This window comes from Carcharhinus amblyrhynchos, chromosome 10 (genome assembly GCF_965287045.1).
Source record: "Carcharhinus amblyrhynchos chromosome 10, sCarAmb.v2.hapA, whole genome shotgun sequence".
Taxonomy (NCBI): domain Eukaryota; kingdom Metazoa; phylum Chordata; class Chondrichthyes; order Carcharhiniformes; family Carcharhinidae; genus Carcharhinus; species Carcharhinus amblyrhynchos.
The window spans coordinates 101055888-101082101 of record NC_137333.1 but is presented as its reverse complement, the minus strand read 5'-3'; the positions used below and the strand labels follow the sequence as shown (position 1 = coordinate 101082101).

Genomic DNA, 26214 nt, shown 5'->3' with positions numbered 1-26214 from the left:
TGTCATCAGCAAATTTCGACACCCTACACTCGGTTCCCTCCTCCAGATCATCTATATAAATGGTAAAAAGCTGAAGCCCCAGCACCGACTCCTGGGGCACTCCACTAGTCACCATCCGCCAATCCGAATAGCACCCGTTGACCCCCACTCTCTGCCTCCTAATTGACAACCAAAGTTGTCAAATAGGTTACAAGTTAAAAAGGAAGAACTCACATTCACAATGAGAGAGGAGCAGTGGGGCCATTCACAGAGTGAAGTAATGGAGCAGTTCACGGTGAGACAGGAGCAATGGGATCATTAATGGAGAGAGAGAGGAGCAAGTGAGAGCCAGTGTCAGCCTCATGAGCTCCTCAGGTTACCACTGCACTTTTACCAATGGCAGGGACAGAGATTCTGTGGGAAGGAGAATGCAGTATGTGCACTTGCATGTCATGGACCCATAGAGCAGAGCCTGGTCCCCAATCGTTTTGGACCCCTTTGCCACTGGATCAAGGCTTTGCTCTGTCAAGCCTGTGTGGTAGCTGGTGTGTAGCGGCCACCCCACATCCTCCGCCTGCTCCAACAATGATAAACAAGCCGTGATCCTGACCAACGGGTCAACAACAGATGCAATTCATGTTCAGACTGGGGTCATCTCACCAAAGCTCTTCTTGATATTTCTTGCTATAATTCTCCATGGACCATGAATGGCATGGTGGCACAGCGGCTAGCACTGCTGCCTCACAGCACCAAGAACCAAGGTTCGACTCCTGGCCTCGGGTCACTGTCTGTATGGAGTTTACACGTTCTTTGTGGTTGCATGGGTTCTGGTTTTTTCCCATGCTCCAAAGATGTGTAGGTTAGGTAGATTGGCCATGTTAAATCGACACTTAATGTCAGGGTGATTAGGAGGGTAAATATGTGGGATTATGGGGATAAGATCTGGGTGGTAGTGTTGTTGGTGCAGGCTGATGGGCTGAACAGCCTCCTTCTGCACTGTAGATTCTATGAGTCTATGAGTCCATCTCATTCACAGCCATCTCCCAACTGGAGTAGAGCTAAAGTACAGAACAAATGGGAATCTGTTCATCCTCTGCAACGCGCTGCTTGGGAGGGTGGTAGAAGCAAGTTGCCTCACACCCTTTAAAAAGTATCTGGATGAGCACTTGGCACATCATGACATTCAAGGCTACGGGCCAAGTGCTAGTAAATGGGATTAGGCAGGAGGTCAGGTGTTTCTCCCATGTCGGTGCAGGCTCAAAGGGCCGAATGGCCTCCTTCTGCACTGTAGGACTCTATATTCTATAGAGTTAGCAACTCTGTGTCCCTGTCGGGAGCGGTTGAAGCGAATAGCATTGGTACATTTAAAGGGAAGTTGGATAAGCCCAAGATGGAAAGGGGAATAAAGGGTGATGATGATAGATTTAGATGAGGAAAGGTGGGAGGAGGCTCTAGTGGAGCATAATCATTGGAATGGAATGTGCCAAATGGCCTGTTTCAGTGCTGTATATCCTATGGGATCTGGTGCCATTCACACAGGATTGGGCTTCAGTCATTGCAGAAATTAATCTCCAGCTATGGAGCAGAAAGAAAAAACACACACACACAACAAATAACAACTTCACTTACATAGTCCCTTTACTTTAATACATGCCAATTCATCAAGAAAAAATGTCACAGAGCCACACAAAGATATTATGATAGGTGACCAAAGGTTTGATCATGGAGGTAGGTTTTACAGAAAGTCTGAAGGAGCCTGTGACCGGTGGTGTGCCTCAGGGATCAATGCTGGGTCCACTGTTATTTGTCATTTATGTTAATGATTTGGATGAGAATATAGGAGGCATGGTTAATAAGTTTGCAGATGACACCAAGATTGGTGGCATAGTGGACAGTGAAGAAAGTTACCTCCAATTGCAACGGGATCTTGATCAATTAGGCCAGTGGGCTGACAAATGGTAGATGGAGTTTAATTTAGACAAATGTGGGGTGATGCATTTTGGTAGGTTGAACCAGGGCACGATTTATTCAGTTAATGGTAGGGCGTTCGGGAGAGTTACAGATGAAAGAGATCTAGGCGGACATGTTCATAGCTTCTTGAAAGTGGAGTCACAGGTGGACAGAGTGGTGAAGAAGGCATTGGGCACGCTTGGTTTCATCGGTCAGAACATTGAATACAGGAGTTGGAACATCTTGTTGAAGTTGTACAAAACATTGATAAGGGCTTGTTTCCATGCTATAAATATCTATGACTCAATTTAATCACCCCTCAAACCGCTAAACTGAAAAGGAAGCACAAAACAAGTTTTATTCTCTATTCTTCTTGGGTTGTGGGCTTCGCTGGCTGAGCCAGCACTTATTGCCCATCCCTAATTGTGCTCCAAGTAAATGGCTTGCTTGGCCATTTCAGAGGGCAGTTAAGAATCAACCACATTGCTGTGGCTCTGGAGTCACATGTAGGCCAGACCAGGTAAAGATGGCAGATTTCTTTCCCTAAAGGACATTAATGAACCAGATGGGTTTTTCCAACAACGACAATGGTTTCACGTTCATCATTATGAATTTTTAATTTCAGATTTTTATCGAATTCAGATTTCACCATCTGCCGTGGTAGGATTAGAACCCGGGTCCCCAGAGATTTCCCCTGGTTTCTGGGTTATTAGTCCAGTGACAATATCACTATGCCACTGCTCGTCCCTCAAAGTGTGGATATGCCAGCATTGGACTGGGGTAAGCACAGTAAGAAGTCTCGGAGTGTCATTCCTTCTTCAGGTGAATGAGGAGTTGTCCTCACTCACCTGATGAAGGAGCAGCCCTCCAAAAGCTCGTGCTACCAAATAAACCTGGTGGACTTTAACCTGGTGTTGTAAGGCTGCTTAATGTGCTTCCCTCAAAACCCAGAATCATTCTGGCAAATCTGCACTAAGGTCAATGGGCATCAACGATCATGCCAATTTTGGTGCAAAATGCAAACTAGAATTGGACAATATGTCAAGCATAATGACACAGGGTGGAGTCACAATTCCTACCGTTCCATGAAAGCTATCGCCTCGCTGGTCATCCTCTGTGTCAGGTTCTCACACGAGAAGGGCTGCTGAATGACCCTCCTGTTTCTCATCAGGATGCAGTTGAGGTTGCGAAACTGGGAGAAGAAGAGCAACAGGACGATGAGCAGTAGGGTGCCAACCAGAAAGATGAAGCCCAGGGCTCTCCATGGCACCCTCACGAGGCCTAGAAAGTCTAGCAGCAGCGCTGTGAATAGGGCAAGAATCGCAATCTGAACGGTGATGCGTACTCTACTCCGAGCTCCCACCACGATGACGTCGCCTGCACCGGGCTTGCAGTTGCGCAGGTTGGTCAGTGGAAGGCCGTAAAAGTAGTCAAAGCCGTGCCGGAAGGGATGGTGACAGTGATCCTCACTCGATTCACAGTTTAAACCAAGGTGCCATTTCCCTAAGAAAACAAGAACAGAGGAATGTAAGGAGGAACAAACATGTGTTTCCATTGCATCTTTCGCACTCTCAGGACATCCCAAAATATGTCACAGCTAATGATCGATTTTTGAAATGCAGTCACTGTCGTAATGTTGGAAAACCCAGCAGGCAATCTGCACAATCCTTTTTCCCCTCTTTCTGCAAACAGCAATGAGATGATGGGGTGGCATGGCTGCCTCACAGCACCAGGGACCCAGGTTCCATTCCTGGCTTGGGTCACTGTCTGTGTGGATCTGCACATTCTGCCTGTGTCTGCTTGGGTTTCTTCCGGGTGTTCCGGTTTCCTCCCACAGTCCAACCATGTGTCCGTTTGGGTGGATTGGCCTTGCTAAACTACCCCTTAGTGTCAGACGGACTAGCTTTGGTGAATGCATGTGGTTATGAAGATAGGGCCTGGGTGGGATTGTGGTCGGTGAAGACTCGATGGGCCGAATGGCCTCCTTCTGCACTGAGGGATTCTATGATGGCTAAATATTGGTCAGGACACTGGACATGATCCTGTGTGAAATAATGCCATGGACTCTTCCTTGTTCACCTCTGGGGGCGAGTGGGGAATTGTTTCAACACCTCATTCAGAAGAAGCCTAGCACTCCCTCAATATGTACTTTCGTATCCAGGTGAATTAAGGGTTCAACTCTCTATGGCCTTCTGTCTGGGAGGTGAAAACCTTACCAGGTGAACTACAGCTGACACGGAAGGAACAGGAGTCGGCCATTCAGCCCCTTAAGTCTGCTCCACCATTCAATGGGACCATGGCAAATTTGAACCTGAAATCCATTTCCCTCTTTGCCACACAATCCTCGATTTCCTTACCTAGCAGGAACATACCGATTTAAGTTCCGGATGATGGGGCCAGAGGGAGAGCTGCAGGAGGAATGAGAATTCTGAAGATGGGAGGAACAAGGAGATCTGTGCAGTGGCAGAGTCGTGCGGAGAAGAAAGACTCCAGGACAAAGAAGTTAGCAAGGAGGTGACAAAGTACAAAGTGCAATCTAATGTTACTTTTAAAATTTATTCAGGGGATACAGTTGTTAATGGTATGGTCTGCATTTTTTCCCTGGAGAATGCGGTGTGAACCATCCTCTTGCAGTGCCACAGTCCACATGGTGACGGTACAGTCACAGTGCCGTTTGGTAGAAAGACCCAGGATATTGACCTAGTGATGATGAAGGATCAACAGTATATTTCTGTGTTAGGATGGTTTGAGACTTGGGAGTGGAACGCGAGGATGGTGATGTGCGCATTCACTGACGGTCCTTGTTTTTTTGAGAAGGCAGATGTCGTAAGTTTGGGAGGTACTGTCAAAGGAGCCTTGGTGAGTTGTTGCAGTGCATCTTGTAGATGGTACACATTACTGCCACTGTGCGTGAGTGGTGGAGGGAGTGAATGTTTGTGGATGGGGTGCCAATCAAGTGGACTACTTAATCCTGGATGCTGTCGAGCTTCTCCAGTGTTGTTGGAGCTGCACTGATCCAGGCAAGTGGGGAGTATTCCATCACACTCCTGTCCTGGGCTTTGTGGATAGTGGAAACATTTTGGGAGTTAGGAGGTTAGTTACTCGCTACTTATGACCCAGCGTCTAACCTGCTCTTGTAGACACAGTAATATCCGCTGATTCAGTGCTGGTTAAGCTACTGAATGACAAAGGAAGGTGATTAGAATCTCTCTCTTTGGAGATTGCCTGGCACTTGCCACTTAGCAGATCAAACATGAATGTTGCCCAGGTCTTCCGATAGGTGTACAAGGTCTATTTCACCTCAGGCGTCTCAAGTGAAACTGAACACTGTGCAATTATCAGTGAACATCTCACTTCTCATAGAATCCTGACAGCGCGCATCGAGTCTGCACTGACTCTTCAACAGAGCACCTTACCTAGGCCGTATCCTGTAACCCCACCTGTTTACCCTGCTGACCCCCCAAAACAACACACCTTAGTGGCAACTTAGCATGGCCAATCCACCTTACCTGTATATCTTTGGACCGTGGGAGGAAACCTACGCAGACACTGGGAGAATGTACAAACTCTACACAGACAGCTACCTCAGGCCAGAATTGAATCTGGGTTCCTGGTGCTGTGAGGCAGCTGTGCTGACCACTGTGCCACATTACGTTGAGAGACATTGAATTTATATAGTTGCTTCCAAGGTTACCGGTTGTTCCCAATACTCTACAGCTGTCAAAATACTTTTGAAGCACAGTCACCCTGGGGTCATGGTCAATTCTATGGATGAGGCCTGTTTCTGGCACTATAGCAAGTATTTAAATGAAGATCTGGCAAGGGCCCCTTTCGGGAAGGTCCGCTGCAATAAGTGGCGGTCAGGGGCAGAGGTCTCACAGAGTTGCCAACCCATCTTCATTGATTGGCTGAGCCATCGGGGAGCTGCTGGTAATGGATCCAAAAGGAGCCTACGTTTGCCCTGGAGTCAGGCATGAGTGAGAGATGGCAGGAGGAAGGTCACAGGGTTGGGGTTGCAAGTTTGTGTCGGGAGGGAGGAACGGGGGAAATGGCTAGGATTGGTGGTTCTCAGCAGACCCTCACTTCCTGGTGCTGGATCCCTCAATCAAGCAGTGATTTCCCCCCCACTCTGTCTCCACTGACAGTCTATAATCAATCCCTACAGCTTCCTGTGTGATGAGACCCTTGTCCGGTGGATGCAGAATGAGGCTCTTATGAGGTCATTGATTGTCCTTTTTAAGAGCCTCAATGGTTGGTGGGGTAGGATCACCATTCACAAACTTCCCTGTCACAGACTTAGTCTGAGTGGAGGCTGGAGGCCAGCTGGGTTCCTGTTGCTACTCACTGACTAAATGCCACCTCACCATCAAGCCTGCCATGGGGCAGGGCACTAAATTCTACTCAATGTTTCTAAAACCTGGTCAAAAACTCAACTTGTGAAAAATACAGATTGCGCTTACAATTCTGTGATCTTTCACGCAAAGTTTGGCTGAACTGTGGTGGGAAAACCTAGTGGAACAATGCAGAACGGTGGCATAGTGGTTAGCACTGCTGCTTCACAACACCAGGGACGTGGGTTCGCTACCCAGCTTGGGTCACTTTCTGTGTGGAGTTTGCATGGGTTTCCCCCGAGTGCTCTGGTTTCCTCCCACATTCTGAAAGATGTGCTCATTCGGTGCACTGATCCAAACAGGCGCCAGATTGTGGCACCTAGGGGAATTTCACAGTAACTTTGTTGTAGTGTTAATGTAAGCCTTACTTGTGACTAATAAGCAAACCTTACTTACAGAAGGGCCTTGATGAGGCCAAACCTAGAGCATTGTGTGCAATTTTGGTCTCCTTTTCTGAGGAAGGATGTTCTTGCTCTCGAGGGAGTGCAGTGAAGGTTTACCAGGCCGATCCTGGGGATGATGGGACTGATGTATGAGGAGGGATTGACTAGGTTAGGATTGTTTTTGCTGGAGTTCAGATTGGTGGGGGAGGGGAAATCTCATAGAAACTTATAAAATTCTAACAGGACCAGACAGGGTAGATGCAGGAAGGGTGTTCCCGATGGTGGGGAGGTCCAGAACTAGGGGTCACAGTCTGAGAATTCAGGGTAGATCACTTAGGACGGGGATGAGGAGACATTTCTTCACCCAAAGAGTGGTAAGCCTGTGGAATTCATAACCACGGGAAGTAGTTGATGTCAAAACATCGAATGTATTCAAGAGGTGGCTGGATATAGCACTTAGGGTGAATGGGATCAAAGGTTATGGGAAGAAAGCAGGATCAGGCTATTGAGCTGGACGATCAGCTAAGGTACTTCACAGAGGGTTATCAAGCTGAGCAAAGAAAATATTAGGACAGATGACCAAAATAGAGAGGCTTTTCCGTGGGGTGGCATAGTGGCAAGCACTGCTGCCTCATGGCACCAGGGATCCAGATTCCTGACTTGGGTCACGGTCTGTGCAGAGTCTGCACGTTCTCCCCATGTCTGCGTGTGTTTCTTCTGGGTGCTCCGGTTTCCTCCCACTCCAAAGTTGGGGAGTTAGGTTCATTGACCATGTTAAATTGTCCGTTAGTATCAGAGTGATTATCGGGGTAACTAAATATGGTTAAGGGGATAGGACCTGGGTGGGATTGTCGTCGGTGTAGGCTCGATGGGCTGAATGGCCTCCTTCTGCATTGTGGGGATTCTATGATTTCAATTTTTTGATCGTCTTAAAAAGGAGACATTTCAAAGCTTAGGGCCTAGATAGTTGAAGGCATGGTTACCAATGGCTGCTTTGTCTTACCAATGAGGCCAGTGGAATAGCCTTGCTCTTGTAACAGCTTGACGAAGGTTGTCTCATTTGTGGGAAGTCCACCTGACCCAGCTGCAAAAATGTAGACACCTATTTTTTGGAAGCTGGTCATTCCTAAAGGGAAGAAAACAGACTTTGCCCATCAGTTTTAACGATGTGTGCACACTGAACATTTAACTTTGTGCATCTTTCAAGTCATTGTTCACAGTAGACTGGGTGACAAGAGCATTAAATACGATGTATGGTAAAGTGGTCCAACCACCTTGTCCCAATTTAGGTCACAATGTTGCAGCAACAACAGTTGGAGACTTCCAAGTACCCTATTCCAAGTGGTCACGTTCAAGCGCTTTTGACTACAGAGTGGTCACTGAGTCCTTGCACAACCTTTCAAAGGGCAGACAGAAAAGTTCTTGATGAGGAGGTCTTTTCCATTTGGAGGATTGGTTTGCGGGTCATGGAAAATTAAGCATCTGATAGTGTCTTGGACCATCGCCTACGTGTGTTCAGAAGTCAGGGAAGCATTTCCCAGAATATTTGTCCACCTCATCTCAGCAGACTGCTACATTACGCAGTGGTGCGCTTGAGAAGCTTGATCATTCTTCCCCTTTCTCTTTTCACCTGCTGAGCCATGTTTTTACCAGAGTGTTAATTAATCCTATTAAATCCCAGGGATGCCCATTTCCTCATTTCGATTTCAAGTACTCATCTTGTGGCTTGAAAAGATCATTTAGGATAATGCTCATGTGCAGCACTGCATTACTCAAGGTGTATTAATTGGAAATCTTAAACCAAGGTCTGTTCAACTCATTAAGCTCACTTCAGTGATTCCCAAGATCATTACAGATGAAGGGTCCTTTGTGTAACAGGTGCTGGCACGCTATTAACTGCTTTACTTTATTGTGCAAAGTCTAAACCTATCCTGTTACATGTTTGATCTTTGAGAGCAACAATAAGGTGTGATATAAATCAAGCTCTGTGCTGTTTCTCTTTTTGGGAGGAGCGCAAAGGATTATAGGTTAGAGGTAATAAAATCTATGGCTACACATTAGTGGAGTTTGCATTACATAGCATTTCCTTGGAAAACGATAAGTGTTCAGAAAAAGAAAACAGCTGTTAATGATAATTATAGGATGGAAATAAAAAGTTCCATTTAAAGTAATGGTCCAATGACTGAACTTGACTAAGGTGAAAATTGCCAACCCAGTAAAGGCTAATGATAATTGATGGTATAGCGCATTCACTTAGGGCACTGAATACAAATGAACACCACAAATGGTGTGTTATAGATGGACAAGTTCTCAAAACAGCTGAACAAAATGCTTGCCAATTCAGTGTGCGAGCAAGCGAGGACGGACACAACTGAGGATAGACTAATCTCAGCTGCCCAGCAGATCAGTAAGTTTCTCCGGCAAGAAACTGAGTCAATGCATATAACACTCAATCTCTGGTCAGTGCCAAGTTGGAGAAACTCAAAATGTTTTTGTTTATTTATTAGTGTCACAAGTATGGCTTACATTAACACTACAACAAAGTTACTGTGAAAATCCCCTAGCCGCCACACAGAGAATTTAGCACGGGCAATGCACCTAACCGGAACATCTTTCGGACAGGGGGAGGAAACCAGAGCACCCGGAGGAAACCGACCCAGACATGGGGAGAACTGCAGACTTCACATAGACAGTGACCCAACTGGGCCCCCTGGCATTGTGGAGCAGCAGCACTAAACACTGTGCCACCATGCCATCACAACAAATTGGCCTCAGCATTTTGAGAGGAGGAAGGAGAGACAGGGCTCTGGGTCTGTACTCGTTGGAGTTTAGGAGGATGAGGAGGAATCTTATTGAAACTTACAGGATACTGCAAGACCTGGATAGAGTGGATGTGGAGAGGGTGTTTCCACTAGTAGGAAAAGCTAGAACCACAGGACACAACCTCAGGCTAAAGGGACGATCCTTTAAAACAGAGATGAGGAGGAAGTTCTTCATCAGAGTGGTGAATCTGTGGAACTTTTGCCACAGAAGGCTGTGGAGGCCAGGTCATTGAGTGTCTTTAAGACAAAGATAGCTTCTTGATTAATAAGGGGGTCGGGATTATGGGGAAAAGGCAGGAGAACGGGGATGAAAAAAATATCAGCCATGATTGAATGGCAGTCAGACTCGATGGGCCGAGTGGCCTAATTCTGCTCCTGTGTCTTATGGTATTACAGAGACAGAGAGACTAAGAGAGAAGAAACGTTGGCCAGGATTCTCATTGCTATTTGGATACTCCTGGCAGAATGCAGTTATGGAAATTGGACTTGACCATTAATCATTGCCAACAGTCTCCTGCCAGTCAGACAATGCAAAACACCCTTGGGTTCGATTTTGATCCAAGCAACTGACTTAATCACTACCTTGCATGGAGCTGTCAGGTGCAGAATAAAATCACAAAAGCTGCACATGAAGCAGATCCTTGGACCCATTAAACACGATGCGTTCCAAGCTATCGCTGACAATCAAACTGCACCGTTGGACAATTGTCACAAAATGTGTTAGCTGGTGAGTGAATGTGTAGCAGCCAAATGATCCAAGCAAATCCTGCAGTACCATCAGCCCACAGCTTGCTCAGTGTAGCATCCATACTAGTGACAAGGGCGGCAGGGTGCAACTGCACAACATGTATCCCCAGCACAACTGCCAACAACAATCTACATCCAAATAACATCCTTAATACAAAAAGGCATGCCAAAGGCACGTTAGAGAGGTGTAAGCAGAGGAAATTAGGGCGGAAGTTTTATCGGTGAAGGCAGTACAAAAACATTTGAAGAGTGGCCAAAAGTCCTTTCCAGCCCACCCACGATGATGCCCACCATTAACGTGGCACAGTGGTCAGCACTGCTGCCTCACAGCTCCAGGGGCCTGGGTTCGATTCCCAGCTTGGGTCACTGTGTGTGGAGTTTGCACGTTCTCCCCGTGTCTGCGTGGGTTTCCTCCAGGTGCTCTGGTTTCCTTCCACAGTCCAAAAGATGCTTAATTGCCCCTTAATGTCCCGGGATACATAGGTTAGAGGGCTTAGCAGGGTAAATATGTGAGGTGATAGAGATAGGGTCTGGGTGGGATTGTTGTCGGTGCAGACTCGATGGGCCAAATGGCCTCTTTCTACACTGTAGGAGTTCTAAGAAACAAGGGTAAGAGTGAGTGGGATTTGATGAGAGAGAGAGAGAGGATATAGGTAGCAATGTTTTAGATAAAGTGATCATTGCAGAGAATGGGAGACCAACCAACATAGCATTGGAGTTGTCAAGAATGGAATTGACACAGGTAAGAGTGAGTGCTTCAGAAGGAGATGGGTGGAGCAGGGGCAGAGACTGGTGATGTTACTGAGATGAAGACCAGCGCTAAGATATATTTGAGAAGAGGTCAAAGTTCTATTCACCCATCACCCTTGAGCTCGCTGACCTTTACTGGCTCCAGTTTTGAAACCTGCATCCTGGTTTTTGAGTCTCTCCATGGGGAAGGGTGGGATTGGGGTTGTGGCAGCAGGAAAATGTCTAACTCTGGGCACGCACCACACAAAAACGCCTCACTTCTTTTTGCGTAAGTTTTGCGTAAACGCAGCAGTGTGATTCCTTTGTTGATATTGCTTTAGATACAAGTGCACCTACCTGATCTGATGGGGTACCTGCCCGTCAGAACAGCAGCTCTGCTTGGGGTGCAGAGCGCGGCTGCAGCGATATGCTGTGTCAATGTTATTCCATCCTTTGCCAGGCTGTCTATATGGGGTGTCCTGGAACAATGCGCACAGAGGAGAAAGATTTTGAAAAGTACAAAGATGAGAAAGAAAGCTCACTAAATTCAATTCAGTGACAGGAATGTTAAGTATTTAAGCTGCTTGGACAAAAAAAAATATGCAACTTTGTGTGGTATTATGTCTTGGGAGGTGCAAATGAAATCTAGTAAGCCAGTAGCAATGCAGTGTTTAGTACCTCTATATCACGACAACAATGCAACATCATTGTGCGCTATACAGCCATTTCCCTATTTTGGTATAAATGACACTTACTATGGAAATGTTTTCCCGTCCTCTGACTTTATCTGAACTATTGGTCATAATTTGGAATTATGCAATGTGAGAGAAAACTGTCCGACCTCTGTTTGTGAGCAAGAGGCTAGAGAAAATGAATGGGTCACTCAGTCCTTCCTTCTCCTTTCATTTTCCCAGATTATAAATGTCCCTGATGTACTATTTCAGTTTTGATCCCGTTCTCCAAATCTCCACATTCAGTCTGTCCTTTGCTGTCTCTGATTACCCACTTCTCCTTATCCACGTATCCCGTGAACATTGAGACTCTTAAGTGGCCAATTGTTAGTTTTTCACATTTTACGGCACAAGCTGGTCTTTGGTAAGGGGGGTCCCTTCTGCCCTCTGGAGGCACCCCTTCCCATATTGCTCTTTTAACCCCCTCTGGCCTCTTAAATTTGGCCACCTCAGCCCCCTCGGTGGGGCCTGCCTTAAGTTCAGCATCCATAAGAATCATAGAAACCCTACAGCGCAAAAGGAGGATGTTCGGCCCATTGAAACTTCACCGGCAACAATTCCACCCAAGCCCCATCTCTGTAATCCAACATATTTACCCCGTTAATCCCCCTGACACTAAGGGGCAATTTAGCATGGCCAATCCACCTAACCCACACATCTTTGGACTGTGGGAGGAAACTGGAGCACTCGGAAGAAACCCACGCAGATGCTGGGAGAATGTGCAGATCCACACAGACGGTGTCCCAAGCCGGGAATTGAACCCGGGGCCCTGGTACTGTGAGGCAGTAGTGCTAACCACTGTGCCACGCACAAGCTTCCATTGTTTGTTGACTGCCTGTAATTCTGGCAGTGGGCCCTGGCACAAGCCTGGCACCGCTGGGACTACAGAGTTGCTGGCCAATTGGATTGGTTGGCAGCTCTTTAGGGAAAAACTTCCTCCCCAGATGGGGTCAGGCACCTCAAACTTTGGCAATTAACGTGGGATATTCCCTGTCAACTCTCCGGGCGGTGGATGAGAAACTCCGTTATCTGATAAATCAGGCCCAGCGAATTATTTGATTGTGGTTAACTGCGCATTGAATACTCAGATTCTCCGCTTTTCTCCCTTTTACAGATTGGTGCTGGTGCTCCTTAATGAACTCAAACCTCTCCAGGTGCCTGTTGATGTTCTTTCCTAATTATTGACTCTAAAAGATTGCCCACCACTGACTTTAAACTAACTGGCCTATAATGATTTAGATTGTGCTTGGACCATTTCTTCACAAAGGTATCACATTTGTCACTCTCCAATCCTTTGGCAAATGGGGGGATTGAAAAATGATGGCAAACCCTTCCACTAACTCCACTCCTGCGTCACTTAGTAACCCGGGATGCAAGTCATCCAGACCAGGTGACTTATCCACTCTAGGCATAGATTTTGATTTGATTTGATTTATTATTGTCACATGTATGAGTATGCAGTGAAAAGTATTGTTCTTGCACCCTATACAGACAAAGCCTCCTGTCCAAAGAGAAGGAAAGGAGAGGGTGCAGCATGTATGTACAGTCATAGCTAGGGTTTAGAGAAAGATCAACTTAATGCGAGGTAGGTCCATTCAAGGGTCTGATGGCAGCAGGGAAAAAGCTGTTCTTGAGATGGTTGCTATGTGATCTCAGACTTTTATATATTTTTCCCGACAGAAGAAGGTGGAAGAGAGAATGTCCAGGGTGTGTAAGGTCCTTGATGCTTTTGGCTGCTTTTCTGAGGCAGCGGGAAGTGTAGACAATATCACGGATGGGAGGCTGGTTTGCATGATGGACTGGGCCTCATTCACGACCTTCATAGTTTCTTACAGTCTTGGACAGAGCAGGAGCCATACCAAGCTGTGATACAAAGAACAAAGAACAGAAAATTACAGCACAGGAACAGGCCCTTCGGCCCTCCAAACCTGCACCGACCATGCTGCCCAACTTAACTAAAACCCTTTATCCTTCCGGGGACCATATTCCTCTATTCCCATCCAATTCACGTACTTGTCAAGGCCACCCCCACCCCCCTTTAAAAGTCACTACCATATCTGCTTCCAATATCTCCCCCAGCAATGAGTTTCAGGCACCCACTATTCTTATGTAAAAAATCTGCCTCGTACATTTCCTTTAAACCTTGCCCCTCGCACCTTAAACCTATGACCCTAACCCGAAAGAATGCTTTCCGTGGTGCATCCGTGGAAGTTGGTGATAGTTGTAGCAGACATGCTGAATTTCCTAAGTCTCCTGAGAAAGTAGAGACATTGGTGGGCTTTCTTAACAGCCTGCTTTTCAATTTTCATCCCGTCCATTACCTCTATGATCTCCGCTTCCACCAATATTTTGTCAGCTCCCTCTTCTTGAGTAAATACCAATACAAAGCACTGAGTAAGGCTTGCCCTGTGCCTCTAAGCATCTTTCATCTTTCTCGTTGCTGATTGGACCCATTCCACATCTTACTGCCCACATTCTATTTACATGCCCAGAGAAGATCTTTGGTTTGCCTTTGAAGGTGACTGCCATTCTATTCTCATTCACTCTTCAAATAGGGAAGAATCAAAGAATCACTTCAATGCAGAAGACCGCCATTCGTCCATCGAGTCTGCACCGACTCATCACATCCAGGCCTACTCCCCTGCCCTATCTCTGTAACCCTACGTATTTACCCCTCTAATTCCCCTAACCTACACATCTTGGGACAGCAAGACATAATTTAGCATGACCAATCCACCGAACCTGTGTATCTTTGATCTGTGAGAGCAAACCAGAGCACATGGAAGAAACCCATGCAGACACGGGGAGAACGTGCAAACTCTGCACAGACAGTGACCCAAGGCTGGAATTGAACCCGAGTCCTGGCGCTATGAGGCAGCAGTGCTAACCACTGTGCCAGTATGATTTTCCTCTTCACTTCCTCTCTTCAGCAATTGCATTTGATCTGGTTCTTGCTTGAAGAATTCACCTGACATGTATCATACATCCTATTTTTTGATTCATTTTACTCTCCATCTCCCTCTTCATCAAAGGATCTCATCAAAGGCATGGCTTTGCTTGCCCTATTTTTAATCCCAGTTGGAATGTACCAAAGCTACACCTCCTCCTTAAAAGAGCACTCACTATTCAGTTACAGTTTTTCATGCCAATCTCCATTACCTTGGGCTACATCCCCTCTCTCTCTCCATTGATTTTAGCACTCTTTCAATTTAGACACCCCACATTAGATCGTTCCTTGATCTTCTGCATTACGAATCTAAATCTTAAGAGCCAAATTCACAGCGCTGGGGATCTGGGTTCGATTTCTGGCTTGGTTTACTGTCGGTGTGGAGTTTGCATGTTCTCCCTGTGTCTGCGTGGGTTTCCTCTGGGTGCTCCAGTTTCCTCCCACAGTCCGAAAGGTGTGCTGGTTAGGTGCATTGACCTGAACAAGTACCGAACTATAGAAACTAGGGCAATTTCACAGCAACTTCATTGCAGTGTTAACGTAAGCCTTACTTGTGACGAATAAATAAGGTTTGAAAATTCCCACTGAGGCAAGTATCTTCAGCTACTTCCGCCCAAGCTCTGCAATTGCCCCTCCCAGATAGATATATTTCTAATACAATAAGAGATAAAGGGATATGGAGAACAGATGGGGAGTTGGATTTGAGACCAGGGAGAGATCTGCTATGATCTGATTGAATGGCGGAGCAGGCTCGAAGGGCTGAATTTCTTTGACGACTCTCCTAATTTTTATGTTCCTATGCTCCTATGTTCAAGCCTCATCACACACTGTCTATTTCTTTCAGACTTCCCTTAAAACCCACCGCTCTGAGTTTTACGTTGCTCATTCAATTTTGTTTGGCTCCTTGTTAAATTCTGTTTGATTGTCACTCCTGTGAGCCACTTTGGCACATTTACATCAGTGAAGGTGTTGATAAACTTTTTCACCTCTGCGGCCATCGCTCTGTCAAAAGGATCAGCCAGCAAACCATGGTGCTGGGATCGGAACCATGTTAATCAGAGCTGATCCAACATGGTCTCGGTATTGTCTCCTCCTCCTATCCTGCAGGGGCACTGTTCTCTTTGTGCACTGTTCAAGCATTAGAGTGCCATGGAGAAGCTTGTGGAGATATCCCAGCCACCAAGGTGGACATCACTGTTGAGTGGCAGTAGACTGATGCATGAGACCGGGATGAGATGTAAAACAGCCTGTCTGTCTTCATAGATCCCACGACCCTACTCAAAGAAGAGTAGCAGAGTTCCCTCCATTGTCCTGGCCAATGTTCATCCCTCAATATCACTCAAACAGATTATATGGTCCTTAAGACATAGCTGTGGGTGGGTGGCGGAGGTGGGGGGGGAATTTTCTAAGTGTAAATTGACTGCCACATCTCCTGTATTACAACTGCACCTGGGAACAAAAGTTACAAGCCCAGAGCCATGGGCGTCAGTTCGACGTCTTGAACTAATCATTTGTTAACTGATTGTGACATCGGCTGTAAGGTATTTTGGAAAATGCCGCGGTTGTGAAAGGAGTTGCATAAACACAATTCCATTTGCTTAACGGTGATTAATCACAAAAACACTCGCTGGAATCAGGGAGGAAGGAAGATTCCTGTCGGACTTGTCAGTAGCTGTGTTTAGTAACACAGTGAGAGAGAGTCTTGCCAATATAGTAACTTCCTCCCACTCACAATATGCTGATAACTGAAACTGATGCTTCAAACAGCACTGATACCACAATTCAATCTTACCCACTCCCCCACAGCTATTTGTGCATGTCTGTACGTTTTGCTTTTGAACTGCAATCCAAAAGAACGTGCGATAAGATTGCACAGACTCTTCAACAACTTTGTTGCATTGAATGCAAGTGCTTCTCATTTCTGCCCAGCCTCTTGCCAACTTTGGATGCTGTTCTCCTGAAGGTGCTAGGCTCCTGGCACGCAGTGCCTTCATTGGTGCCAATGGCCCTCCGGCGACATGGTTGTACTTCACGCACTCATGAACAGATTGCACCCCTGGAGCTCACCTCTTCAATACCTGTGTCAAATTTCAACCATTACCTTGAAACCTCCCCCCCACCAAAAACCTCTTAAGGGTGCATTCTAATGCAAACAATCCCAAAGCTTTTGGGATCTTGATCTGTGCTGAATCAGTCACAGAAAGTCTATTGCACAGGAAGAGGCCACTTGGCTGATTGTGTCTGCACTAACCAAGACGACCACCCCCATCCTATTCTCCAGCTCTTGGTCCGTGGTCCTGCAGGTAACGCCACTTCAGGTGCATATCCAGACAACTTTTAAATAAGATGAGGGCTTCTGCTTCTGAATTCTCTCAGGCAGACCCCGACAGCCCTCTGGATAAAAATATTTTTTCCTCATTCCACAATGCCCGCCACCCCACCCCAAACCTCTTCCTCCGCACTAATCCTTCTGACAAACACTTCAAATGCCTGGTTGCTGACCCCTCTGCCAAAGCAAATGGATCCTTCCTATCCACTCTGTCCCAGCCCCCCACAATGTTGTACATCTCCAACAAACCTCCCTTCAGACTCCCCTTGCTCCAAGGACATTATTTCCAGTCCGTCCAATCTTTCCTCAATTTTTCAGTCCTGGCAACTTCCTTTAAACCTCCTCTGCACTCTCTTGTGTACAATTACTTCCTTTCCTTAATGAGATGATCAGAGAGACACAAGGCCCTTGAGTTATGAACTAACTAATGTTTTATGCAGTACCAGCATAACCTCCTTGCCCTTATAAACTATGCTATGACTAACAGAGGAAAGAATTGCACGTGCTTTCTTAACCACCTCATCAATCTGTGGACATTCACTCCAAGATCCCTCACTTCCTCCCATTCTCCACCTTGTTTGTCCTCCCCAAATGCATCACCTCACGCTTCCCTGGGTTGAATTCCATTTAGTTTATTTGATAGTCAACCCACAAGCTTTTGGAAACGCTGTTCCTTCATCAGGTGTGTGGAAAACGTGGAAAGAACTTTCCACACACCTGACAAAGGAACAGCGTTTCCAAAAGTTTGTGGGTTTACTATCCAATAAATTGGTCGGACTTTAACCTGGTGTTGTGAGACTTCTTACTGTGTTTGCCCCAGTCCAATGCCGGCATCTCCACATCATGAATTCCATTTGCCACTTTTATTCCCAACTGACCAGTCCATTGATATCTTAATGTGGTTTAGAGCTATCCTTCTCATTATCGAGAGATGAAGTGGAAATGGTCAAGAGCTTCAAGTTTCTCGGTGATCAGATAACCAATCTTTTCTGGTCCCTCCACGCTGACACTGTAGTTAAGAAAGCCCACCACCTCCTCTATTTTCTCAATAAGCTGAGGAAATTCGGCATGTTCGTTCTGACTTTCACCAATTTTTATGGGTGCACCATAGAAAGCATCCATTCTGGATGTATCACGACCTGCTCCTGCTCTGCCCAAGACCACAAGAAACTACAAAAGGTTGTGAACGAAGCTCAGTCCACAAAGCAAACCAGCTTCCCACCCATTGAGTCTGTCTACACTTCCCGCTGCCTTGGAAAAGCAGCCAGCATCATCAAGGATCTCATGCACCCCAGACATACTCCTTTCCACCTTCTTGTGTCAAGAAGGAGATACAAAAGTCTGAGGTCACGGACCAACCCACTCAAGAACAGCTTCTTCCCTGCTGCCATCAGATTTTTGAATGGACCTAGCATTTATTAAACTCATCTTTCTCCCCCCCCATCTGTAATTCCAACATTATATTCTGCACCCTTTCCTTTCCTTCTCCCCTATGTACTCTATGAACAGTATGCTTTGCCTGTATAGTGCGCAAGAAACAACACTTTTCACTGTATACCAATACGTGGCAATAATAAATCAAAACAAAAAAAAATTAACCATGCGGCCAGTTTTGGTATCTACTGCAAACATCATGATCATTCCCTCTACCTTTATGTCCAAATTATTAATACACATCATGAAAAGTAGGAAATCTAGTATACAACCCTGTAGAATCCCTTGAAAATAGCCTTCCAATGGCAACAATTACTCTGTTTTCTGTTACAGAGACAATTCATGCTGAACACAACAGGAACTACTCTTCAAAAAGAACGTCAATGGTTCAAAAGCATTTTAATGGATTTTTTTTTAAATTGACAAGTTAAGGAGTTAAAGGTTTGGAGGTAGGCATTTGGTTTGATGTAATTGCAGCCACAATTGGATTGCCCATGACCTCACTGAATTGTGGAGCAAGTCCAAAGGAACAAATGGCCCACTCCTGCCCCTTATGATGAATGTCCGATGGCCCACTCCTGCCCCTTGTGATGAATGTCCGATGGCCCACTCCTGCTCCTTATTGATGAATGTCCGATCCTGACTGTCAGTATATTTCTTTCCCTTTTTACTAGTGCACGTGGGCATATTTTAAGCTTTTAAGTTTAAAACGTATTGAGTGTTCACTGGAGGTTTGGAGCCCTTCAATTATTAGATGCCGAGAGATGACAAATTTACTGGAGTTCTATGAGGATGTGTCTAGGGCAGTGGATAGAGGAGAGCCGGTGGATGTGGTCTTTCTGGATTTTCAGAAGGTGTTTGACAAGGTACCTCACAAGAGGTTATTGCAGAAGGTCAGGGGACATGGAGTTGGGGGTAGGGTGTTAGCGTGGATAGAGGATTGGTTGTCAAATAGGAGGCAGAGAGTGGGGGTCAATGGGTGCTATTCGGATTGGCAGTTGGTGACTAGTGGGGTGCCCCAGGGGTCGGTGCTGGGGCCTCAGCTATTTACCATTTATATAGATGATCTGGAGGAGGGAACCGAGTGCAGGGTGTCGAAATTTGTTGATGACACCAAGATTGGGGGAAAGGCAAATTGTGCGGAGGGTGTGGAGAGTCTGCAGAAGGATCTAGATAGGCTGGGCGAATGGGCCAGGAAATGGCAAATGGAATTTAATGTTGGCAAGTGTGAGGTGGTCCACTTTGGTAGGAATAATGGTAGGAAGGACTATTACTTACGGGGCGAAAAACTGCAGCAGGCGACGGTGCAGAGGGACCTCGGGGTCCTTGTGCATGAGTCGCAAAAACCCAGCTTGCAGGTGCAGCAGGTGGTCAGGAAGGCGAATGGGATGCTGGCCTTCATAGCGAGGGGGATTGAATATAAAAGTAGGGAGGTCTTGCTGCACCTGTATAGGGCATTGGTGAGGCCGCAGCTGGAGTACTGTGTGCAGTTTTGGGCGCCGCACCTGCGCAAGGATATTTTGGCCCTGGAGGGAGTGCAGAGGAGGTTTACTAGGCTGATACCGGAGTTGAGGGGATTGAGCTATGAGGAGAGGCTGAATAAACTAGGCTTGTACTCATTAGAGTTTAGAAGAATGAGGGGAGATCTCATTGAGACGTATAAGATGATGAATGGGATGGATAGGATAGAGGTGGAGAGACTCTTCCCACTCAAAAAAGACAGTAGGACTAGGGGGCACAGCCTCAAGATAAAGGGGAGGCGGTTTAGAATGGAGTTGAGGAGGAACTTCTTCACTCAAAGGGTGGTGAATCTCTGGAATTCTCTGCCCGTTGAAGTGGTGGAGGCTGCCTCGCTAAATATTTTTAAGAAGCGGGTTGATGGGTTCTTGATAAGAGAGGGGATTAAGGGTTATGGGGAGAGGGCGGGAAAGTGGAACTGAGCCACGACAGATCAGCCATGATCTTATTGAATGGCGGGGCAGGCCCGAAGGGCTAGATGGCCTACTCCTGCTCCTATTTCTTATGTTCTTATGCCGGCACGGTAGCAGAGTGGTTAGCACTGCTGCTTCACAGCTCCAGGGTCCTGGGTTTGATTCCCGGCTCGGGACACTGTCTGTGTGGAGTTTGCACATTCTCCTCGTGTCTGTGTGGGTTTCCTCTGGGTGCTCCGGTTTCCTCCCACAGTCCAAAGATGTGCGGGTTAGATTGATTGGCCATACTAAGAAATTGCCCCTTAGTGTCCAGGGATGCATAGGTTAGAGGGATTAGTGGGTATAATCTGTAGGGCTATGGGAGAAGGGCCTGGGTGGGATTGTGTTTGGTGCAGACTCTCGATGAGCCGAAGGGCCTTTTTCTGCACTGTAGGGTTCTATGATTCTATGCCCTATTCACGTGTTTGCACATATATGCATACGTAAAGGGGAGGCAATGACCTAGTGGTATTATTGCTGCACTATTAATCCAGAAACTCAGGTAATGTTCTGGGGAGCTGGGTTCAAATCTCGCCATGGCAAATGGGGGAATTCCAATTCCAATTTGGTTAAGAAGAAATCTGGAATTAAGAATCTACTGATGACAATGGAACCATTGTCGATTGTCAAAAAAACCCATCTGGTTCACTGATGTCCTTTAGGGAAGGAAATCTGCCATCCTTGCCTGGTCTGGCCTACGTCTGATTCCAGAATCATAGCAATGTGGTTGACTCTCAACTGCCCTTGGTAAACTAGGTATGGGCAATAAATGCTGGCCAGCCAGTGATGCCCAAGTCCCAAGAATGAATTTAAAAAAATGCAGATCATTTGTGCATTTGCAGATCACCCTCTTCAGGCAGCATGGACAGAGTGACCCGTCGCAGGGAAGCAACTGGAAATAGCTACTTTCGAAATGCAACCTGAAAATACTGATTTACAAGCCTTTCACATTGCAAGAGTTTAAAGAAAATAGGAAAAAAACACTGTACGTTGAACATCAAACCTCAGGGTGGTGTTTCCGTAACATCCCAGGTCTCCAATACCAAGATCATCTGCCATGATAAAAACATAGCTGGGCTGCGTGTTTGCACTTTGTCCCAGATTTCCTATTGCCAAGTGGAGTAGAAGGAACGCCAGCAAGATCTTCATGTTCCTAAAAATAAATGAAAAATAAAGTCAGTGCGATTAAATATTAGCTGTATAATCACACACTCCTCACACCATGTATAATAATGTTAGCAGAAGGAAAAAGGAAGTCTTACTCCAACAAAGTGGAACCAAGCTTTTTGCAATTTCCAACCATGGTTTCCTGCTAACTTTCACAAGAAGCTATCCTTCAATTCCAGTTAGCTGTTTTCACTACTCTTTTTACTGTAGGGTGGAGGGGGTGTGGCATACAGGACAGACATCTCATTGTGTCTCTCATTGAGCAGTGTACTAATGTCCTTTAGGGAGGAAAATCTGCTGTCCTTACCTGGCCTGGCCTTCATGTAACTCCAGAGCCACAGGAATGTGGTTGACTCTCAGTTGCCCTCGAGCAACGAGGGATGGGCAACAAATGCTGGCCAGCCAGTGTCACCCATGTCCCACGAATAAAAACAAACTTGCATAGCAATCGGTATCTGCAATTTTTTTTAATGGCTGGTTTCCACACCCAAGTTGGTGAAACACATTACATTGCTTGTATTGTTACCTCAGCTAATTCGGTAAATATTTAAGGACTGAATGTGGTGCCAACCATTAAACAAACGGCATGTTTTCAACTCGCGACCCAGACACTGAATGTTCCTTTCTCACTGAAATAGTTTACATGTGTGCTTGCAGCCACCAATTCTACATTTCATGAGCATCACATCCACCTGATTGTTTCTCTACTTTTGACTGAAGTATATTTGAAAGAACAAATGGAGTTTACCCACTGCATTTTTTTTATCCACCCACCTGATGTTTATATTTCAGGGTGTGAGTGAATGAGAAACAGTTTGAAAGAGATATCACACAACAAGAAAGTGGTAAATTTTGCCATCAATATATCTTCTTCTATTTAAGCCAACATGGTTAAAAATAGATGCAAACAAGTTGAAGTGAAGCAGTTATCTTTATGAAAGGTATCCATAAAGAAACTGTGACTCATTTACATTTGATACAAACTCAAAAGGAATGTCAGATGGCCACACGAACCTATGAATTAGGAACAGGAATATGCTATTCAAGCCTGCTCCGCCATTCAACTAATCTGATTGTAACTTCAGCACCACATTCCTGCAATAACCTTTTACCCCCTTCATAATCAAGAATCTATCTCGCCCTGCCTTAAAAAAATTCAAAGATTCTGCTTCTGCTGTCTTTGGAGGAAGAGAATTCCAGAGACTTTTGACCCACAGAGATAATATTTGTCAACATCTGCCTTAAATATGCGGTCCTTTATTTTTAACCAGTGATTCCAATTCTAGATTCTCCCACCAGAGGAAACGTCCACCCAGTCAATATGCCTCAGGTTCTTGAAAGGTTTTGATCCAGTCGCTTCTTACTCTTCTCAATTCTAATATACAAACCTAAGCTCTCAAAGCTTTCCTCATTAGACAACCCGCCCATCCTTGGTATTCATTTAATAAACCTTCTCTGAACTGCTTCTCAGGTAACTACATCTTTCCTTAAGCAAGGAGTACAACACACAATACTCCAGATGTGGTCTTACCACTGCCCTATATAATTGAAGTGGTCTCACTACTGCCCGATATAACTGAAATACTAATTCAGTACCTCCTACAATACTCAATTAAGGTCAGTAATCAGCTGCATCCCCTCCCCCATTACCACCCCTCCTGTCAATTACTCACTGGACCCACCTACTGCAGTTATCAATCACTCACTGGACTCACCCCTATCTAGCTGTCAAATTAAGTGTTATTTTATTTGTTACCTCGGAATTAGTTGTTATTTTCATAGCATCATAAGGTGCAGAAGAGGCCCTTCATCTCCACAAAGACACATTAGAAACACCTGACCTCCCATCTGCTAGCACTTGACCCATAGCCCTGAATGTTATGACATGCCAAGCGCTCCGTCCAAACACTTCTTCCAAGATGTGAGACATCCTGCCTCTACCACCCTCCCAGGCAGCGCATTCCAGAGCGTCACCACCCTCTGGGGCAAAAAAGATTTTCCTCACATCCCCCCCGAACCTCCTGTCCCTCACCTTGAACCTACGTCCCCTCATGACTGCTCCTTTCAACCAAGGAGAACATAAGAACATAAGAAATAGGAGCAGGAGTAGGCCATCCAGCCCTTCGAGCCTGCCCCGCCATTCAATAAGATCATGGCTGATCTGTCGCTGCTCAGTTCCACTTTCCCACCCTCTCCCCATAACCCTTAATCCCCTCTCCTATCAAAAACCCATCAACCCGCGTCTTAAAAATATTTAGCGAGGCAGCCTCCACCACTTCAATGGGCAGAGAATTCCAGAGATTCACCACCCTTTGAGTGAAGAAGTTCCTCCTCAACTCCGTTCTAAACCGCCCCCCTTTTATCTTGAGGCTGTGCCCCCTAGTCCTATTGTCTTTTTTGAGCGGGAAGAGTCTTTCCACCTCTATCCTATCCATCCCATTCATCATCTTATACGTCTCAATGAGATCTCCTCTCATTCTTCTAAACTCTAACGAGTACAAGCCCAGTTTATTCAGCCTCTCCTCATAGCTCAACCCCCTCAACTCCGGTATCAGCCTAGTAAACCTCCTCTGCACTCCCTCCAAGGCCAAAATATCTTTGCGCAGGTGCGGCGCCCAAAAATGCACACAGTACTCCAGTTGCGGCCTCACCAATGCCCTATACAGCTGCAGCAAGACCTCCCTACTTTTATATTCAATCCCCCTCGCTATGAAGGCCAGCTCCCATTCGCCTTCCTGACCACCTGCTGCACCTGCAAGCTGGGTTTTTGCGACTCATGCACAAGGACCCCGAGGTCCCTCTGCACCGTCGCCTGCTGCAGTTTTTCGCCTCGTAAGTAATAGTCCTTCCTACCATTTTTCCTACCAAAGTGGACCACCTCACACTTGCCAACGTTAAATTCCATTTGCCATTTCCTGGCCCATTCGCCCAGCCTATCTAGATCCTTCTGCAGACTCTCAACACCCTCCGCACAATTTGCCGTTCCCCCAATCTTGGTGTCATCAGCAAATTTCGACACTCTACACTCGGTTCCCTCCTCCAGATCATCTATATAAATGGTAAAAAGCTGAGGCCACAGCACCGACCCCTGGGGCACTCCACTAGTCCCCATCCGCCAATCCGAATAGCACCCGTTGACCCCCACTCTCTGCCTCCTATTTGACAACCAATCCTCTATCCACGCTAACACCCTACCCCCAACTCCATGTCCCTCGACCTTCTGCAATAACCTCTTGTGAGGTACTTTGTCAAACGCCTTCTGAAAATCTAGAAAGACCACATCCACCGGCTCTCCTCTATCCACCGCCCTAGACACATCCTCATAGAACTCCAGTAAATTTGTAAATAAACAGTAAATAAACAGATATTCCTTAGCCCCACTGCCCAGGTCTCCCATAATCTTGTAGCCAAACCTGTCACCCCTGAATTAATTGTTATTTTACCTATGCTGGGACAAACTGAGGGGTGGGGAGCAATCAAAGAGAAAGTAGACAGGTTAAATCAACTGGATGGGTTGAAGAGGTTTCCTGGACTGGAAGGGAGCAGTAGCTGCTGATGCCCGTCAGCTCACTCACCTGGAGCAGCGCTAGCTGTTGGCCCCGCCCACTGACCCAGGTCTCGGCCCTTCCCCTTGGCCCCGCCCCCTCCACTCTCGCCCCGCCCCCTCAGCTCACTCACCTGGAGCAGCGCAAGCTGTTGGCCCCGCCCACTGACCCAGGTCTCGGCCCTTCCCCTTGGCCCCGCCCCCTCCACTCTCGCCCCGCCCCTCAGCTCACTCACCTGGAGCAGCGCAAGCTGTTGGCCCCGCCCACTGACCCAGGTCTCGGCCCTTCCCCTTGGCCCCGCCCCCTCCACTCTCGCCCCGCCCCTCCGCTCATTAGCGGGTGGCCGACAGAAACCAAACCCGCAAAAGAGGGAGTGAATGCCATGGCGGGAACTGGTTTGTTGTGGAGATCGCTGACCCGAACCGTCAGGGGAAAAGGCTCTCTTTTATTTTAAAGCAGATAATTTACCTTCGATTGTCAGCAAAGCCGAGACAGAGTTTCCCACCGCTGACGGGCGGGTTGTTGCTAGTGGGACAGGGTGCCTGAGGGAATCCGGACTGCGGGAGGCGGAGCTGACGCTCTGACCGACCCCGCGCTCCCACATCAACTCCGGGAGGCTGATGGCCGGCCCGCTCTCTTGGAAATGGCGGCTAGCGACACCGGCCACTTCAAACCCGTCACTCATGTCATCTTCGATATGGATGGCCTGCTGCTGGGTTAGTACCGCGCCTCAGCCCCCGCGCGCCCGGCCTCGGCACCCTACACCCCCAACCCTGCTCTCCCGAACCGCTCTTCACAACCTCAGGATGTCGATTCCGCTCGGTAACCCTGAGCGGTACGCCGCCTCCCGCATCGCTGTTCCATCCTGTCACTCACTGACTGGACCCGCCCCCTCAGTCTGTCAGTTAAAGGACTGTAGGAGGAGAGGTAATAAGCCGTGGATAACAAAGGAGGTGAAGGAAAGTGTTAAACTAAAAGCGGAGGAATTTAGAGTAGCTAAGAGCAGTGGGCAAGAAAAGGATTGGGAGAGGTTTAAATGTCAACAAAGATTGACAAAGAAGTTGATAAAGAAGGGTAGGAGAAACTATGA

At 46.7% G+C, this 26214-nt stretch overlaps 2 protein-coding genes across 3 annotated transcripts in view; one reads left to right on the top strand and one right to left on the bottom strand.

Moving 5' to 3' along the window:
- sts (steroid sulfatase (microsomal), isozyme S) overlaps nt 1-26027 on the bottom strand; it is an 80130-nt gene extending 54103 nt beyond the window's left edge. Inside the window, exons 1-5 of one of the 2 annotated variants that reach the window (XM_080197668.1) lie at nt 25925-26027; nt 21416-21565; nt 11359-11480; nt 7707-7829; nt 3009-3432 (exon numbers count right to left, since the gene is read on the bottom strand). In XM_080197668.1, the coding sequence (XP_080053794.1) occupies nt 3009-3432; nt 7707-7829; nt 11359-11480; nt 21416-21565; nt 25925-25977 (872 nt within the window). In that variant the 5' untranslated portion in view covers nt 25978-26027. Of the gene's footprint in view, nt 1-3008; nt 3433-7706; nt 7830-11358; nt 11481-21415; nt 21566-25592; nt 25697-25924 lie in introns of those variants that run through there. The other variant, XM_080197669.1, reaches the window with a different exon arrangement.
- Nucleotides 25759-26214, top strand: part of pudp (pseudouridine 5'-phosphatase) — a 36211-nt gene continuing 35755 nt past the window's right edge. The window contains exon 1 of the mRNA XM_080197670.1: nt 25759-25840. Coding sequence (XP_080053796.1) covers nt 25768-25840 — 73 coding nt within the window. The 5' untranslated portion in view covers nt 25759-25767. The remainder of the gene's footprint in view (nt 25841-26214) is intronic.